Below are 20194 nucleotides of genomic sequence, written 5' to 3' on the forward strand. Positions count from 1 at the left end.
TTGTGCAAAATCTCGTCTTGCTCCATTGAAAACACTAACCATACCAAAGCTGGAGCTTTGTGGAGCGGAATTGCCAGCTAGGCTCATATCTGAGGTAGCAGCAATGAGTGTCTTCAAAGGAAGGTGCTATTGTTGGTGTGATTCGGATGTTGCGTTCTCTGGATTCGGGACGAGCCATCCCGATTCAATATATTTGTTGCAAATAGAGTGGCAACGATACAGGAACTGACTGAAAAAATGGAATGGCATTATGTTCCCACAGCTTTGAGCCCGGCCGACATTCTTTCACGCGGGGCTCTACCAGTCGAGTTGAGTGAGTCACCCCTTTGGGCTCATGGACCTTCCTTTCTTTGTGGCTCTTCAGATGACTGGCCAGCTACGGTGTTGCCTGATAAGCCAAACCTTGAGCTACGTCGTAACGATTTCTTGGCCAAATCACCCTACTTGGACATTGTAGCCAAATCCAAGTAAGCCAACTCATTCGCTTCTTTGCAACGCGTTTTTGGCTACATTCACAAATTCTGCAACCGAATTCGGCGCCCTGGACTCACCGTCTCTGACATTGAGCGTGGAACCCAGTTATTGGTGCAGCTGGTCCCGCGTACACAGCTCTGGGAAGACATGAAGTCACTGCGCATTGGGGGAGTGGTCTCCTTATCCAGCTCACTTTCATCATTGTGCCCTTTCATGAATCATTTTGGACTCCTCAGAGTTGAGGGTCGGCTGAAGAATTCTTCGTTGGATTTTGATGGCCGTCATCACATCATCTTGCCCAGCAGCCATCCGCTTACTCTTGGAGCCCCAGATGAACAGCCTTGGTCGCGAAACAAATGAGGACGCTTGTAGAAAAACGGGCCACAAAAGTCTACGCCTGTGAACTCAAAGGATCAAGGATCTATCGACAGTCTCTTTTCTCCACGGCCTAAAACGCTTTATATGCACCAGACGAAAGCCACAGCAAATTTGGTCAGACAACGCAACCAATTTTGTCGGTGCAAGGAACGAGCTCGTGGAGCCAAGACGCCTGTTTCTTAGCGATGATCATAAGAAGGCGGTTCTGGATTTCTGTTTGGTTGAGTCTATTGATTTGCACTTCGTCACGTCGCGCTCTCCACACTTTGGTGGCCTATGGGAAGCTGCAGTGAATACGGCCAAGTACCACTTCTATCGAGCGAAAGCCAATTCTGTTCTTGGATTTGACGAGCTGCGGACGCTGGTATGCCACATCACGGCAGTCATTAATTCAAGACCTTTAGTTCCCATTTCAGAGAGTCCTGCCGATCTTGACGTTTTAACTCCAGCACATTTCTTGAATGGCGGCCCTCCTGCTTCGTTCGCTGAGCCTGACGTCATGAAGCTAAACTTCGATCGCCTTGACGCCTGGTAGCGCGTTTCGTACCTTACAGCTCTTTTGGTCCTGGTGGAAGGAGCAGTACATCACGTCGCTGCAGCAGCGCTCAAAGTGGCGAACTCAGAAACCGAGTTTAACAGTCACCGACCTGTTCCTCGTCAAGGATGAAAATCTACCTCCCATGAAGTGGCCACTAGCGAGGGTGGTCGAACTACTACCTGAAAGAGATGGCGTCGCCCGAGTCGCTGTTCTGAAGACTGCAACTGGAATCACCAAGCGAGCCGTTAACAAGCTGTGTCTGCTTCCCCTTTAAGATGCTGTTGAAAGTCAGGCTTCCAACGGGGGAGTATGTCGGGTCAAGGCAGCGGCCGCTCTTTCATTTTATCTCGCCTTCTTCGCTTTGTTGTTGCAGTTGCTGCATCTAAGCTGGTCTCTCGCGTTCCATATGACGTTTGTGCTCGGCTTAGCATCTGCCCCGATCTGCTCTGCTTTCATCGCTCGCTTTCGCTCTCTTTCAAGACTTGCTGCATAGGGCGCTGGCAAGTCGGCCCATTTGCCCTTGTAGTCAGTCGAGAGATAATCTTCGTATCCATCGCATCGCTTTATTATATCGGTCATAATGACGTTTACTTTCCCTTACCAATACAAAATAAATTGTACAACATTACCCATTGAAACACTAGACTTTTTCTTAATAATAACTGAGTTTCAACTGCTATTAAAAACTCTTATAGCCAAACAATATTATTTTCTAAATTTATTTAACTAGTTTACTTAATTGATATGTAATTTTATTAACTTTGATGCGAATGCCTATTTAAATAAGCAAAAGTCCACGTTTTATATTATTATTTATTATCGATGAATTTGGTAACGTCACGCCAGTAACGTTCGTCAGATGCCTCCGCCGACTTATAGCAAAACGAGAAGGAACGTGTGAGTCGCTTCTGGGGACGCGTCTCTACTCTTATACCCGTACTCAGTCAGTATATAAATTTTTGTGATTATGATTTAAGTAGAATTTTTAAAAATTCTTTACATATTACATTTTGTTTGCTACATCTGGTATCTACATATACAATGTATATTATACATCTAACATGTAGATTCTACATGTACCATTTCTACATATTCTCCGCTAGGTTCGCTCGTGCATTGAACGAGGCAGAGTGTGCGACCGAGAAAGAGAATGAGTAGCGCGGTCTCTTGCTGGAAGATGTGGGGGAAGCAACTGAAAATTAATTTCTTCATTCTGGCTATAATTATGATCCGATCTGATTCAGATTTGGCGATCTGGTAGATATGGGTTTTCTCTGCGATACTGCGTTTTTAGTTTTTTCGTGAAAATTTTGACTGCTACAGATTTTCGTCCTTTGTGGGGCCGGGTACCAGTGTGATATCACATGAGTCTTGGAACAAAATTTGGTTTCTCTAGATCTTATAGTCTCTGAGATTTAGGCGACAAGCAAGATGGACGGACGGACATATAGACATGGCTATATCGACTCGGCTATTGTTGCTGATCAAGAATATATTTACTTTATGGGGTCGGAAACGTTTCCTTCTCTGCGTTGCACACATCCACTTTTACCACAAATACAATATACCACTTAACTCTTTTTTGAGTACGGGTATAAAAATACTATTCAAAAGTACCCTTTAGCTTTTGAAAAATTATTTTCTTTAAATATTTCTTAATCAACGTATATGGGTCCTTATATGCGCTGGTACAAAATTATTATCTATTGTAAAATTTAATATTAATAATGTTTTATCGACAAAAAAATAAATTGATTGATAATTATCAATTATAATTGATAATTTTACATATGAAAATATGCACTGGCAACTAAGTTCAACTTTGAAAATTTATTGTAAAGCTTCTAGACATTGTTGCACCAACTTCTCTTGCAGACTACATTTTGAAAGATTTTTCCTTTAAATGCGGCTTATTTCATGAAGATATCTAAACTCGTACAGAAGATTTAAGTATTTAGCAATGGCCGAAGGCCCCATTGTGCGACGATAGAAAATACAAAAATAGATGCAAGAGTATTCGTGCGTTCTTAGTGGACACCACTGCCACGGATGGATGGACTAGCTAACTGTTGTCGGAGACAGTTGTTACTGTTTCGTTTTGAATTACAGGCGCTTTAATTATTATAAAAAACACAATTTATCAACACAGAAAAATCTAAAGAAAAGCTGTATTTCAATTGAAAAATTTGTATCCTACGATGTAAAATGTAAATTAGTTCGGGAAAAGTATATAGTATAGCGTAATATTGAGTGAATTGCGAGTTTTTCCAAAATTTAAAACGGTGCTCCTGTTTGACAATAATGCATTTACGGACGTTTTTGAGTTGACATGGAAGATTGTTCCGAATCATTATCATCATATATGGAGGATTTACTCTTTCTCGTACTTAGCTGGGACGTCGATATATCCTCTGGGAAATCTTCCTTAAATCGTGTCCATTTTATAAGTGTTTCTGGAGAGCGGTACAAAAATAGCAATTTTCCATACAAATCTTCTTCAAGCCGATACTCCTGTGTTTCACGAACTAGGTATATATCGTTACACAGCTTAAGTACTCGGTCAACGTATGGCAAATCTTCAAACATTATTCGTCTGTGATTGTTGGCGATTAGAGAGCGTATAACCCTGGAAACAACATACACAAATGTTGTATAGAGTCCAATAATCCTAAAAAACTAGAAATATTTGTAGCTGTTTGTTGGGAAAATATCAGTATAGAGCATACCCAGTTTTTTCTAAAAAGCTCATGGTACTCGGAAACGATTTATCATTAAAAATATAAAAGACGACTCCACCGTCACAATTACTTAGTGGTAAACTAGATAAAATTTCCTTATAAAATTTATCGTTGCAATAATCGTACATATTCCACCAGGCTTTTCCATCAGCTTCTTGTTTTTGTAAAATAATGGGCCGCGCATATTTTCCTAACAAAAACAAAATGTAATTTGTTATTTTAATGGTATATAAATAGATTTTTTTCAAAAACTCAGGTATCTTACATCTCGTTGTAATGCATTTTTTTTTTTTCAAAATTTATCAAATTTATCAAAAAATTGGTTGACCAAGCCTCCCAAAATTACATTCTACTGTTTGGAACGTTTCTTGTTTACTTGGTATGCAAATCCAAATTTTCTACATGTAAAATTCAAAATTGTCAAAACAAGTCTTGGTTGGTGGGCCATCAACATTCCAAGCGACGCCTGATTAATTTAAACACAAAAAATATAAGGACCCAGGATATATATTTTTTCGACTTTTCCTGAGTTTTTAAAATAAAAATTTTGAAGAAATAAACCGCACAAAAATGATTTCTTTTGCATTTGAAAGCTTAATATTTTCCAAACGGTCAATTTGGTTCCTTGAGGAATCAAAAAGTTCGATATTGTCAAGAAGTGTTATATAAGGACCAGAAAAAGCTAATGATAAGACCTGACAATGAATGTTTTCACATACATATGTATAGTACTTATGTTTATATCTGAATTTTTATACCCGTACTCAAAAAAGAGTTAAGGGGTATATTAGATTTGTGGTAAAAGTGGATGTGTGCAACGCAGAGAAGGAAACGTTTCCGACCCCATAAAGTATATATATTCTTGATCAGCATCAATAGCCGAGTCTATATAGCCATGTCCGTCTGTCCGTCCGTCTGTCCGTCTGTCCGACTGTCCGTCTGTCCGTCCGTCCGTCTTGATGAGCGCCTGGATCTCAGAGACTATATGAGCTAGAGAAACCAAATTTGGTTTCCAGACTCATGTGATATCACACTGCTACAAGTGTATTTCAAAATTTCGCCCCGCCCCCTTCCGCCCACACAAAGGACGAAAATCTGTGGCAGGCACAGTTTTAAAGATACGATAAAACTAAAAACGCAGTATCGTAGAGAATGCCCATATCTACCAGATTGCCGAATCTGAATCAGATCGGATCATAATTATAGCCAGAATGAAGAAATTAATTTTCAGTTGCTTCCCCTCCCCCTCCCGCCATCAACAAGGCAACTCATTTTCCTTCTCGCTCGCACACTCTGCCGCGTTCAGTGCGCGAGCAACCCCTAGCGGAGGAGATGTAGAATCTAAATGGTACTTGCACAAACTACATGTTAGATGTAGAATAGACATTGTAGATGAGATGTAGATAACAAATGTAGCAAAAAAATGTAAAATGTAAAATTTTTTTTTTAATTCTAAAATTCAAAAAAATCATGCTCAAAAATGTATATACTGACTGAGTACGGGTATAAGTAGAGTCGCGTCCCCAGAAGCGACTCAAACGTTCCTTCTCGTTATATTAAGATTCGGTGCTCAGTTTTTTCAAATGTTTGTCCATTTACTTTAATTTATGTACATATGGACATTTCTCTGAAGGAGAACTGGACAGTCGTACGCATTGCTAGTGATAGAAAGGTAAAAATAAGACGGATTTTCAAAAGGTCTTATCTTTATGACACACCTTTTGACTAACTTTATAACTGGTGCTTAGGTCGATTTTGGGCACCTATTTGTTTTCGAGATTTTGTCAAAAAAGCAAGCCATTCGCACGGGACAAATATGGAAGTGGTTTTCGCGGTGATTAATTCAAACTCAGATTTCAGCGAAAGTTCGGGCAATATTTTGATGCAAATTTCTGTTGATGTTGTGCATTGATTTCTCTTTAAAATGGTTATTATTTTACACTAATATTATTCGAAGTTTTTTTTTTTAAGTTAATTAAGAACATATTCGCATGGGACATGTCGCGCTGGAAAAACCATATTGAACCATATTTCTCGTGTTTTTTTTTTAGATAGATATGTAAGAAAGATTTTGATGAATAGATTTTCTCAAGAATCATCCTTTTTATAAGAGATAATAGTAATACAAAAAACATGACTTAAACCAAAAGAAAAAAAACCGAAAAGTGAACTTTTGCTTATTTTAATATGTTTTCACAAAGTTAATGAAATTATATGTCAATTGGGTAAATTAGTTTTCGTTCATTAGATTTAGTCTACAAAATCGCAAAAAATTATATGGACTATATATCGGCAGTAGTATATTTGGTCTCAAATGCGAATGTGCCTGCCGTTTCTATTATTTGTTCTATCACCTTATATACATAGCTAGTGGGGTCGGAATTTATTTAAATATACCCTTTTACTCTATGATTACGGAGCACAATTAGTCTCAGATTTATGTGGCGGTTACACAGTGTAATCAACTCGTACCATTGTAATCCTTTATAAATTTTATTTTCACGTCCTGTTTTTGTACAGTAATAAACTTTGGTAGTATATCTGGTATAATCACTCTCTCGTTGCTGGTTTTAACATTTATCATTTTAATTAGCACATCTCTGATGTTTTGTTTGCTTCTTGTTAGGGTATATGTCGTTTCGTAAGTAATAGTCTCTGTCGTAATTGTAGTCTTTAACGAGAGATTTAGGCGGATCTCCAGTTTTTTACCTGTAATATTTCGTTTTAATCGTAACTCAAAACAAGTATAATATGACTTACCATTTTGTAAATCACTTAATAAACGTTTTTTATCGGGTGGCGACATATTCCACAAAGTTACCGAATTGGAATCAAACTTAATTGCTGTTATATCCACTGCATCATACACTTTTATATGATCAGTGGCATAATTATCCATATAGAAACTATTGGTTAGCTCTTTATAATTTGCGTCTGAAAATTGATGTATGCCAGAATAACTTTGAGATACATATATTGGTTCATAGTGTCCAATTTTAACGGTTATGTCAGCCTTTCGTGGGATATTGGGCTTTCCCACCGTCCCGATAAGTGCAAAAATAAACAAGGGACTCCATATAAGAGCTATAAGTATTAATATAATAGTTCCACCTACTAAAAGTTTTACGTATAATGCCTTGGGCTCTCCGCGTAATACGGGAAAGTCTGTATCCATTTGTCTATAGCAGCGAACAATAAAAACCGACTGGAAGATGTCTTCCATTTTTATCCATTCCATGACTGTAAGGGTCGTGTCAATGCATACCCAGTCCAACATAGTTCGTAGGATATAGAGAAATGGTATTTCCATATAGCTATGTTATAAATAAAATAAAAATATAGCATGTTGAATTAACTTAATTATTTAGCATACATTTTAAAAGCGATGTAGTTAACCAGCGAATAACCCTTTGTAAATACATTTCCCAATATGCGCTTAGGGTATCCACATCGTATTTGGTAGGCAGATAATAACATATGAAGACATTTCACCAGATAAAATATAACAGGAGCTGTCTGCCCAAAACTGTGTCCCGTCACGTAAGGAACTAAAAAGAACATCCAAATATGTATGCCAACAACTGTAACAAAATGAAATACTATTTTGTATATAAGGGCCTTTCGTAAATATATTGCACGTTCTGTCACGATTGTAAGGAATTGTACGACCAGCATAAGTAGAAAACTGAAAGGAACTTTGTTTCCCTGAATATACGTCTCCAGAACACTGGTGGTATATTTATGTCGATACTGTAAAAATAGATATTAATAAAAAAAAACTAATTTTAATAATTTATATTTAATTGTCAGTGTCGACATAAAAGCAAGTTGAATAATTTATCCTTATAATTCATATAAATAATATTGCTGATTGAGATTTTTATACCCGTACTCGAAGAGTTAAGGGGTATATGATTTGTGGTAAAAATGAATGTGTGTAAGGCAGAGAAGGAAACGTTTCCGACCCCAAATAGCCGAGTCGATGTAGCTAGTCTGTCAGTCCGTAGAACTGGTACACCTGGTAGAACTACAAATGACTACAAATGTTTTCACAATTTACACAAAAGGTATTGACACGTTTGACGTAAAGGAAGTTTTAATACAATGAGCTATTTTTAAATTATTAAATATATTGCTCCGAATTCATTTGTAGTTCTACCAGGTGGCATTGCTTAAAAATGCCAAAAAAAACTAACAAACCATTTCTACACATTATTGCCATTGCATTTATGTCAAAAACCCCTGTTCGCAGACCCATGGCAGCACAAATAGAAGCATAGCGATCATTATACCAAAAATTGGTAATTGTAATGAACTAAATTAGCAGTAGTTTGAGAAGACAATCACAAACACCACATACGTATCGTCTGAACGTGAAAACGAGTCCGATGCGCATCTAGAAGCCTGCGGTGCAAGGTTTGTATTCTAATATGTTGCCTCCGTAGTTCTTCGATGGCCAACAGTCTCATTAAAGGCATTTTAATCAAGTTTACCGTAAAATTCAGATGTAAGCACACATTTTTTTAACAGCTGATTGCTGCCATTCACGGAGAGTTGCCAGACAACTGCTAGAGCTGCCGAGTACATTGTTTTGTTTGACTCGCTCGATATGGGATGTTTTTTTGCTTTGAAATTATAAAAGTACAGCTTTGAAAAATCAATTATTTTATATCATAAAAGGAAACAAATTAAAAACCAATTGTTTTGATATGATAAAATCAATAAAACTGCAAAATGAACCCTATTCGAATTTAATCTTGAAAGGTGTCAACCCTAGCCTTAGTTCTAGATCTAGATCATCCCGTAACTGTAAAAGCTCTTCTCGTATCAGAACATCTAGATCAGGGGTGCCCAAAATCAGCTTACGGCAGAGCACTCACCAATACTCCCAATCAAAAGCACAAATACGAATAAGGGAACAGGGCAATCTCGAAGAAAAGACAACAACAAAATCATAACAAAAGTCGGGTAACACCAATCAGAGAAGAGACTAAATCGGTTCTTGCTGGACCGATCGCATACACACAAAGTTGTTTCCATGTGTTGGGCTTTCGGTATGCTGGTACACAGCACAAACTGTGTATGCATATAAGCGACTTAACAATCGTTATGGATTGTTCAATTTTGTTAGAGCGATTGATTTCATATTTAGAAAATATAATGGATTTTTTCAGGGGTTTACCAATATATTATTTTCCAATTGGCGAATCAAAAGGTAGAGTTTTCGATCAAAATGATAAATAGATCTCATTAAATCGAACATTTTTGTATTCTTCCCTTGTAAACAGAGATGTTGATCATAGCAGTCATGTCGCAAAGATAAGCCAAGTCAACTAAAAAATGGGGATTTTCAAGTTCCAAAATAAGGTGCTCGGTGTCTGTTCGGCTAAGCGCCGGCCCATGGCAGCACAAAGCGCAGTTGAGCATATGTAACGTCTCTCTTTATCACCGTTTTTTTTTGCCTTTGCTTGTGCTCTTGCTGGTGCTTTGCTCTTTCTCGGCGTTCGTCAGCCGCTGTGAGGGAGGCTCGTAAAACGGGCAGAAGACACTTCAAGATCGTTCATCACCGTAGTTAAACGTTATGCTGTCTGCACAGTGACCTGCCTGCCACATAGTTCTAAACTCTCCTAACATAAATATATCGCTTTTAACAGTCTTGAACCGGCCCCGCGTCTTCAACCGACCCATTATTACTCCATTATCAAATCCGTACACCTTTCGCTATTTTTCGATACTACATACATATATATTAACTTAAGTACAATAAACTGTGAATATATTAGCTGAACAATCATCGTATCTTGAATAATCTTGAATAAGAAGCTCAGTAGCTCAACATTTGGTGAGCCCGACGTGATCTTAACATAAAATTTGTAAAATTTTATCACAAAAAACATAAAACTTGTCGTTGAACCACGGTTTTTCGGTTCGTCGTTTGTGTACAAGCAAAAGAAATGGTTCTTGCATCATCTGCTTTGCGGTGTGCTTGCTTGCTGTTTTTTCGTTTCGGTTTCGGTGCTCTCAGTGTGCAAGTTAACGAGGGCTAACCAATTGTACACTGGGCGGAGGAATATCTGCCAAGTCTGCATTTTGTTGGGCGTGGGATCGGACGATCGAGGGCGATCCCACCCGAACACCTGCGCGGGTGTCATCATTTTTATGCTGCGCCGGCGTCGCGACCAACAGCAGAGGGCTCGTGGTCGCCGGGCTGAATTAGAATAGTTTAGTTTTTTATCAAATCACCAAGTGTGGCAAGAACGTATTCGTCTTGTCCTATAAATTACTCGGCTTTGGCAGCGAAGAAGTGAAGCTCAAAAACAGAAGGCAATACTTCAATTATAAAAAAAAGTACCTAAGAAGAACATGTAAGTGAAATTTTTGTTCAAATTATCGCCTTCAGGTAGAATTTTTATTCCGCATGGCTGGTTAAATTGTTATAATATCAAAAGAATATCCAAAAAGCATGCAACATATGAATAAATAAATAAACAAAAGATAGAAAACAGCAACTGAACTCAATTTTGTTTCTTAACTTAAACTCGTGCGAGCGTCATTATTCTCGGAATTTTTTCTTTGATTCTCTCTCTGCCCCTTTTTGCGGTAACAACGGCGGAACTTGAGACCATACCATACAACAATAAGTTTACATTGTTTTCTAGGGGAAACAGAAACATTATCTGTGTATGAGTGAATCTAACATAGACACTGAAGTAAGCGAACTGCTGACACTGCTAGATGACCTAACACTAACTTGCGACGACGACCGAAAAACCGTTGACGTACAAGTAGACAAGATCGACGCCTCGCCTTTGCAGGCCATCATTGCAGCAGCAGTTAGCTCTGCGCTAGAAGTTCATAAAGGTGACTTTGAACATAAACTACGAGCGATCACCACCCAATTGTAGGCCGGAACAATCTCGGCACCCGAGGCTAAGACCTATGAGCCTGTTACACTGTACAGAACGGTAAGCTGCGATGAATCAATAGATGCGGTTAAAACACTTCCGGAGTTCGATGGAACTCTGGAGCAGTATGTTGCTTGGCACCAGGCAGCAAAGGCTGCCTACACGCTTTACGAGAATTACAAGGGTAGCTCTAAGCATTATCAAGCAGTTCTCTTAATTCGAAACAAAGTAAAAGGCGCCGCTAACGCACTCTTGAACTCGTTTAGCACAGTCTTAAATGTTGATGCTATCATTAGCCGCCTCGACTTTACCAACTCGGATAAACGCCCGTTGCACTTGCTGTAGCAAGAACTGGCCACGCTCCACAAGGGTAGCATGACCATCGTTTAGTTTTGCCATATTTTCGGCACGACCTAAGGACTTGAGATCGTCGTTGGCCTTGGCTCAAGAACTTAAAGTTAACTACGATAGGCATGCTTTTGCGGCAAACTACGCAAAAGCTCTGGATGAGAAAATCCCAAAACGAACAAATTACAAACAGCGCGGACACAATGAGACCGACCAAAATAGAAAGGGAAAGAACCCATTCTATACGCCGGACCATGGTAACCAGCAGGGAAATGGTCACCGAGGCCACGAGAAAATGGATGTTGATCCGTCTTCTTCAAAATTCCGCCAGCCCACAAATTTTCAAAGACAACAGGGGTTCAAAGTAGGCCCCCCTGGCTCGGCAACCCTCGCCAACAACCACCAGCAGGGTGCACTTAGGAAAACGACTGGGTCCCAGAGATTCTCTGGCCAGCGCCGGCAGAATGTTAATCACCTCGCTCAGGAGAACTCAGACCAATACTAAAGGGAGTATGAGCAGCTAGCGTCGGAAGCGGTCGCTGAAATTGACGATGAAGCAAATGCAGGGTTCGTGACTGATACAGTCAATTTTTTAGGCGGGAATCCCTGCCCTCGTTCGTCAATCGAACAGTAGCGGGGAAAAAACTAAAATTGCTCATAGATACCGGTGCTGCAAAAGACTACATCACACCCCTAAAAGGACTGCGGGGAGTTGTCTCGGTAGAAGCCCCATTCGTTGTTAAGTCCCTACATGGCTTTAACAAAGTCGAGCGTAAATGCTTTCTGACCATCTTCGGTGTAAAAATCCCGTTCTTTATTCTGCTAGAACTGTCAACTTTTAACTGAAGCTGGCGCTAATATTGACTTAGGGTCGAAGAAACTTCACTTGGCTAAGGGATCTGAAAAGATTCTGTTCCACAAGTGCCCCAGCGTCAACTTCACTAAAGTGAATGACATTGTAGAACCACCAGTTAGGGTGGCATTTCTGAGAATGATGTCTAACCGAATAAAAGCCTTTGCAGACCCAGAAGAAATTCTGCCGTTTAACACAGCAGTAGTGGCCACGATTAGGACCGAAAACGACGAGCCGGTATATTCAAGAATGTACCCCTTCCCTGTAGGGTCCTCCGACTTTGTCAACGAAGAAGTCAAGGAGCTATTGAAAAACCAGGTTATTCGCCCATCAAGATCCCCCTACAAAAACCCCATCTGGGTTGAAGGAAAAAAAGGTCTTGATGACACAGGTTCAAGCAAGAAAAGGCTTGTCATTGATTTTCGAAAGTTAAACTCAAAGACCATTGCAGACAGATATCCGATGCCCAGCATCTCTATGATACTGTCGAACTTAGGAAAGGCCAAGTATTTCACTACCCTTGACTTAAAGTCAGGGTACCATTAGATCACGCTCGCAGAACGTGACCGGGAAAAGACCCCATTTTCTGTAAACGGGGGCAAATATGAAATTTGCCGGTTACCGTTTGGCCTTAGAAATGTGTCAAGCATATTCCAACGGGCCATAGATGACGTACTGCGTGAGCATATCGGAAAGATATGCTATGTGTATGTTCGCCAAAGACTCGAAAAATCTCAGCAAGAACAGCTGGAGCGGATCAACCCGAGTCGGCAAAATAGGGTGTTTGACGTAGGCGAAAGGGTCCTCATCAAAAGCCACAGAAGGCTGCTCGACAAGCTCACGCCTTTATGCGCCGAGAGCAGAGTACAAGCAGATTTGGGTACTACTGTTCTCATAAAAGGGAGGGTGGTCCATAAGGACAACCTGAAGTAAGAATTGCCTCCGGCTGTAGAGGTGGAAGAGGGCGTCTTAATAATCAACAACGCTACTGTCCTAGTGGCCGCCGACGATGGCCCAGAACACAATGTCATTGGAACATACTTGGTGACTTTCGACCGAGTTGCCCGTGTCAACAAGACCAGATATACCAACTTCAACAACGCCCCGAAGAGACTCACGGGTGTCATGACTGCTGCAAAGATCAACGTCACCCGACACCAGTCCCTATTGAGTCAACCTTATCTCCATAAGCGGAAAATTTGCAACGGATCGACGAGGTCCAAATGCGCCTGGTTATTGGCCCAGTGTTGGCCAAAACTACAGGTTTGGTCCTGTGCGCCATCAAGATTGGAATATCCTGGTGGTTGCGGTGCCAGCAACAGAAAAGTACAGCCATCGCCATGCAGCAGGTATTGAAAAGCATTAGCTCGAACGAGGACGGTCAAGACTTAAAGGGGGGAGTAGTTAACGAGGGCTAACCAATTGTACACTGGGCGGAGGAGGAATATCTGCCAAGTCTGCATTTTGTTGGGCGTGGGATCGGACTTTTCTGATAGATTTCGGAATTTAAAAATGTGTATAGTATTTTTTTATGGTTTTTTTTTAAGAATTTTTGAAATTTGTTATTTTTTTCATCTATTTTTGTTCAAAGATATTGCTTCTATTTTTCACATAACTTAAGTACCTTATATTTAGTTGCATAGAACTTTCCAGTTCTGAAAATCTGACAAAAGAAGCTATAAATCCGATCCAGGCACTTTGTAGCTGCACCTTAACGACTGGAAGATATTAAGCTTTAAAATTCAAATTTGATATTTTCCCGAAAATTTGACTTTAAAAACTCAGGAAAAGTAAGAAAAAAAATATATCTGTGCATGAAAATCTAATTATAGTCAGAGATGGGAGCTATTTTCTCACCCAATACAAATAGCTTTACATAAGACTGTCAAAAGACTGTAAAAAGTAGGGGGCCTAGATTGCTTCTCTGCGAGAAGAGAGGAGAAGGAGTTTTTGAAGAGGACTCTTTGAGACCTAGAACGAAGGTAGCTAGAAATCCATCTCAAAAGATTAGGCGGAAACCCTAAAAGGTCAAGTTTTTGTGCTAGATGTGAATGGCTTACAGAATCGAATGCTTTTCTAAAATCAGTGTAAATAACATCGGTCTGCAAGATATCTTGAAAGCCTTATATGATAAAAGAGGTAAACTCTAATAAATTTTTGGTTGTTGATCGTCGCCTTATAAATCCGTGCTGAGATGGAGATATAAATGATTTGCAGAGATGTTGCAAATGCGGAGTAAAAATTTGTTTCAAACATAGTGGATAACTTAGATATACCTCTATAATTATTTGCATCAGACTTGCTACCTTTCTTATGGAGAGGAACAATAAAAGATTTCTTCCAGAATGGGGGGAAGCCTGAAGAGTTAATGGATAGGGACCCCTGCTAAACTATTCTATTCTATATCCTGTACATTCGATCCAATACAGTAGGCCCAATATCGACCAACACTTCGAATGTAGGATGGTAGGCGTCTTCAGGTATAGTGAGCGGAAGGGCTTGAGTTAGCAACGTTATGGTCGGATCCGAGACAAAGCACAGATCAAGCAATCGACCCAAGGAATTTTTCACATGGTTGTCTTGAGACAAGGATAGGTCTAGCAAGCCGTCGATAAAGTCATGTCGTGGCATGGGCACAAGATTATTAGACTCGTTTACCGAAGTCCAAACAGTACCTGGCAAATTGAAATCACCAAGAACTATCATATGGTCTTTATCTGATAGCCAGGAAGAAACAGTTTTTAAAGGGGACAGGTGATGCTCGTGTATTAAAATATCCGAGGAAGGTGGAATATTCGAGAAAGTAATTGGAATTGAAAAGAATGGAAATCCAGGTAATGTTGAACCTGGACTAGGAAATGTTCCGACGTAAAGTCTGAGCCCACTGCAATACATTTAATTACATTAAGTTAAAGCATTCGAAGAAATACAGACTATATGGATATTATTATTTATTAACTTTATACCCGGTACTCATTTCAAACATTTAAAATTAGATAAAAGCCATGTTGATGGCATTTATGTCCCGCAGAATCGGATTTATCCAATATCGCAGTGTGCATTGCCGTTCTCCAGCTCCACAACGCCAACAAATAACACATTTCTTCTTGCTTCAATGAAAAAATTTGAATTTTTAATAGATGTTAACAATACACAAAACAATGTAACCGTAGAGCATAGACTTTGCCCACTTTGGTCACAATGGGCCCCGAGCGGAAAATATGTCACTTTCGGTCGACGGAAAATTTAGCGCTAATTTAGGCTAAATCAAGAAAAAAGAATAAACGAGAAGGAACGTGAGAGTCGCTTCTTTGGACGCGACTCTACTTTTATACCCGTACTCAGTCAGTATAAACATTTTTGAGCTTATGATTTATATAGAAACTAGCTGACCCGGCAAACTTCGTACCGCCTAACAGTCAATGAATGTCGTGTTACTTTTTAGCTGAACTAATTTAGGCTTTGATGAACGTAAAACAATGATACAAAATAATATATTTATATAGGAGTACCTACGATTTGATTTTGAATTATAATATTGAGGTCATATACATCTTTATTTTTAGCGTCCGCTCACTTAACCATTTAGTATTTTTGTGGTTAGCAATGATATCCGGGAATACTTTGTTGATAAGCTCGTCTTTTGATGATACGAAATTGCAAAAATTTGGAGGAAATGAAATCAAACCGCTCGATTTCTCAACAGGAACACGGCCATTACCGATAGTCAGCAATTGCTTCGAGAAATCATCAGCAGATAGATCGTTCAACAATGCAACTCTCATATTTACAGACAGTTGAAGTTTCGATGTTGGCCCTCGAACATGTACCAGCAACAACCGCAAATAGAAACATTCATCATTCTTCGGATGAACTGTGTAAATACGACCAAGAGCATCTGTAGAACGCATATCTGGATGACCAGGAACTGCATCGCCTTGCTTCCGACGTTGAAATTTCTTCGATGTAGCGTTCCAAGTGTAATAACGTGGCATTTCTGAGTAAAGCAAAGTTCGTGCGAACGGATCGCTTTGACAAATCGCAAAGAAACTGGTCAGTGTTGTCGCTGGTGGTGTTTCGGCACGTTGAGCAGCATTCGACGCTGTGAAATATACTCTCTGACCGGTTTCTAGATGCACCCCCAAATGTAAAACAGTGGGATGACGTTCGTGAATAGGGAATGAAAGTATACGCCAAATTGCTTCATTGCAGTTCACATATCTACCAACTTGATAGCGCGTGATTTCATCGTTGGTATTGGATGTTTGGATACCAAAAACCGCCATGTCGCTCCCTTTCGTGACATATTTGCAAATGTATTTAATTGACTTGACCGAATTGCAATACTCAACATTACAATGTGCTTTGAATGTTTAGGTATTATTTTCGGGAATTTGACTATTTGACAGGATTGGACAACAAATGTTTGACATGGAGAAAGAAAATCAATGAAAACTCGATATTTGTAATAAAAAAATCAAAATCTATTGAAATGCATCTATTCATTGCGCATATCGAGTTTTTAAGATGTATTCTGCTATTCGGGACGGAAATAAATCCAACAAATCAAAAACCATGGCAATCGGTCCAGCCGTTCTCGAGTTATAAGTGTTGTAACAGACACGACTTTCTTTTATATAGATATATATATAAGATTTAAAATATTTTACATTTTACATATTTTGCTACATCTGTCATCTATATCTAATATTTTATTCTACATCTGAAATGTAGATTATACATCTACAATGTAGATTCTACATCTTCTTTGCGATAGTCGCGCACTGCACAGGGCAGACTGTGTGCGAGCGGGGAAGAGAATAAGTCGCGTCAGAAGCGCTGAAGCAGGTGGGGCATTCAGATTCGGCAAAATGGTAGATATGGGGATGCCACAGATTTTCGTCCTTTGTGGGCGCGGAAGGGGTTGGGTCAAAATTTTGAAATACACTTGTGGCAGTGTGATATCACATGAGTCTGGAAACCAAATTTGGTTTCCAAATTTGGTCTGAGAACTAGGCGACAAACAAGACGGACGGATAGACGGACGGAGGGACAGACAGACATGGCTATATCGAACCTGCTATTGGAGCTGATCAAGAATATATATTTTATAGGGTCGGAAACGTTTCCTTTTCTGCGTTGCGTACATCCACTTTTACCAAAAATCTAAAATACCTCGTAACTCTTCGAGTACGGGTATAAAAAGGCCAAGGCGAACAAAAAACAGGATAGATTTCCTGATTGGGGATGTTTGATATTTTTTCAGGCTGAAGCAGTTTAAAAACGGAAGGTCTCTCCAGAAAAAGTTTGAAATGGCATCACTGAGTAGGGATATAAAAGTTGAGTCGCGGCAACAGAACGGCAGACTCACAACGTTAATAACCTAAAGATAAGTTTGAAGAGTTAAAAGCGAAACTGGTTTGTACCAAACATGTCAAAATTTTGGGTTCTTTTAAATAAGGGTTCTGTAATTACGTTGATTGTATCGGATTGTTGAGGATTGTTACTCAGAACTGCCAAGTGGTGCGACCATTTGACACGTGTAATCGTACTAGGAGATTCGGGTAAATTCAGGTATGATAGAATTATAGAATGATCAGTTAGATGGTGGTAAAAATATAATTTGTTGTTTCCAATCAAACTAGGCTGTAGTTTGTAAATTTTCTTCAAAACTATGACACATTTGATCAAACTATTAAGTTTTTATGATATAATCCTGCTCTGCGGTAGCATAAATCATTTTTTCGGTCAGCAAAACAAGACTCCCTTCGATAACTAGCTAACTTGTGTTCGAGAACCAACTATGACATTAAAAATGTTCTATATATAGCGTAAAAATTACTTACCGCAAACTTCGGAAAACCAAAAAGCAACACAAAAAAGTTTACAAAATCGCAAATAAATATTAATGTATATACATCTGTTGATAAACGTGCTTTATGACGCAAAGCTGAAAAGAACTTATAAAAGCCGGACAAGAATCCTCCTTTGTGCCTACAAGAACATTTTTATTAAATTTCAGACTTCTTTTAAAAATGTACCTACGCTAAACGCTGCATTGTTCTGCGATAATACTCTGATTCAATATTCTGATAAACATATTTGTTTTCCATATTCGGGCGTAGCACATCATCAATGTCTCGATCGAATTCACTTGTACTGCTTTGATGATGATCCTTTGGCTCACCCCCTGCTTCTTGCCTTAAATAACACAATTAGATTAATTTTACTATCTTTTCGTTCTCACCGTAACCGCTCCAATATATCTGCTGGTCGTTCTTTGCTATAGGTGCGTCTTATCTTGCTGGCTGGATAGATATATATTAATATGTGTATGATATACGAGTTAAATGACTTACGGTTTCTTTCAAGCAATAAGACTTCTGAATTTGTTCGTAGCATAGTCCAAATGCCTTGCTTTTTAAGCATATATCGATGCCAGAAGAGTACCACAAGTAGAAGAAGGTCATAAACAGCATTTCCATGTTTCATAACTAGTTCAAAATTCACTGTGTTTTTCTTTCGATTTATAAATTGTTGATCAAGGACTATTTTTTGATGCATAATGCATTTAAAAAATATCATAGCCAGTGTATAAGTAATAAGAGTAACCCAGAAAGTTTTTGTTGGTCGTGGCAATGTAAGAGCACCCCAACACAGAACCAAAAATGGCATCGGTAAGGAAATTATTGAAGAATTGGCTGCTTGGTTAATAAATACTGCCAAATAGCAAATAGCCTGGGTATTCGCTATAAGTGCATACCACATAGAAATTATCATTCGTACAAAATCATTATGGTCAAGAGTGGTAAAATCATCTCCTTTAGAGACTAGATTTATTCCAGAATCCCTACCGGATGCGCTAATTTTGCTGTGAATATTGTTTATTTTTAATATTATTAATCGTAAGAGTTACAATTAGAAACTTACTCATTCAATGATTGATTTAAAAAATCAAACATGGCGGTAGTGTTTGATAGTCCCAGGCGGTTCATTGTGCTTATCTCTTGCAATGTTTTTTTTTCGGCAGATAATACCTTGTGCACAAAACGATAATTTCTTGAAAGACGATTTAATCTGAATGTCAATAAGACAATTAGTTCTGATGTAAGCTTTATCACAGGATGCGTATCAAAGTCTTCGTTATCAGAATCGGAGCTTTCTTCATAAATATAATCTTCACTCCCACGAACCTCACGCAAAGGATTTGTTTTGGATTTCGACTAAAATAATTATCTAAAGTAATCAAAGTAAATTTAAGTATATTCTTGTTCAACATTACTGATAGTCGCATCTGTCGAGCACGCAAATCTTCTTTTTCCAGAAAATCGTACTCTTCATATTCATCCATATCATCATCATCATTAAGCTCTTCGAACATATAGTAGTCACCAGTTCGAACCGCATGTGGATGAAGGCGTAAGTCCCTGCGCTTAGGCTGTGGAGATCGCGTGAAGTACATATCCGTTACTTGGGTGTTAGGCTTGGCGGTCCTTGCAGTATACTCTTGTGAAGTGCTCCTCACTTCTGCACTATACTGAACATGCATCGACGCACGCGGCGACAAGCGCTGTGCATCTAAGGCGCTCATTTCTGTGGGGAAAGGAAACAAAGGATTTTATTCTCGCAACACTCTTTGAACGTCAGGTCAGGTTTATATGTACATGTGTAATTTTACGATTTATGTAACTTATCTATATATATATATAAATGAATCCCTATTTCCTTTGGTCACGGCATCACGCGTGATCGGCTGGACCGATTTCAGTAATTCTTTTTATGTTGTGTTTGTTATTATCAGGAGAAAGTTTTTATGAAGGAAAAGAGTAAGAAAATTGAGCAGAAAATTATAAAATTTAAGAATACTCAGAAAATGTTAGAATTATTTTATGAAGTAGGCCTTTCCGGGACTTCTTAATATTTTTGTATGGAAAAAAATAAATTCATTGGGTTAAAAGTG

General features: G+C 39.0%; 1 protein-coding gene across 9 annotated transcripts in view; it reads right to left on the reverse strand.

Annotated features, from left to right (window-relative positions):
* Positions 1-3488: 3488 nt before the first annotated feature.
* LOC111073210 (piezo-type mechanosensitive ion channel component) overlaps positions 3489-20194 on the reverse strand; it is a 164414-nt gene continuing 147708 nt past the window's right edge. For 4 of the 9 annotated variants that reach the window (XM_041595308.1, XM_041595298.1, XM_041595290.1 and 1 more), the window contains 11 exons: positions 19517-19827; positions 19165-19457; positions 18594-19105; positions 18482-18542; positions 18280-18435; positions 18081-18228; positions 7502-7878; positions 6889-7442; positions 6601-6837; positions 4117-4318; positions 3489-4058 (listed from right to left, as the gene is read on the reverse strand). In XM_041595308.1, coding sequence (XP_041451242.1) covers positions 3698-4058; positions 4117-4318; positions 6601-6837; positions 6889-7442; positions 7502-7878; positions 18081-18228; positions 18280-18435; positions 18482-18542; positions 18594-19105; positions 19165-19457; positions 19517-19827 — 3212 coding nt within the window. In that variant the 3' untranslated portion in view covers positions 3489-3697. Of the gene's footprint in view, positions 4067-4116; positions 4319-6600; positions 6838-6885; positions 7443-7501; positions 7879-18080; positions 18229-18279; positions 18436-18481; positions 18543-18593; positions 19106-19164; positions 19458-19516; positions 19828-20194 lie in introns of those variants that run through there. The other 5 variants (XM_041595294.1, XM_041595315.1, XM_041595316.1 and 2 more) reach the window with 5 other exon arrangements.

This window comes from Drosophila obscura, unplaced genomic scaffold (genome assembly GCF_018151105.1).
Source record: "Drosophila obscura isolate BZ-5 IFL unplaced genomic scaffold, ASM1815110v1 contig_109, whole genome shotgun sequence".
NCBI classification, from domain to species: Eukaryota; Metazoa; Arthropoda; class Insecta; order Diptera; family Drosophilidae; genus Drosophila; species Drosophila obscura.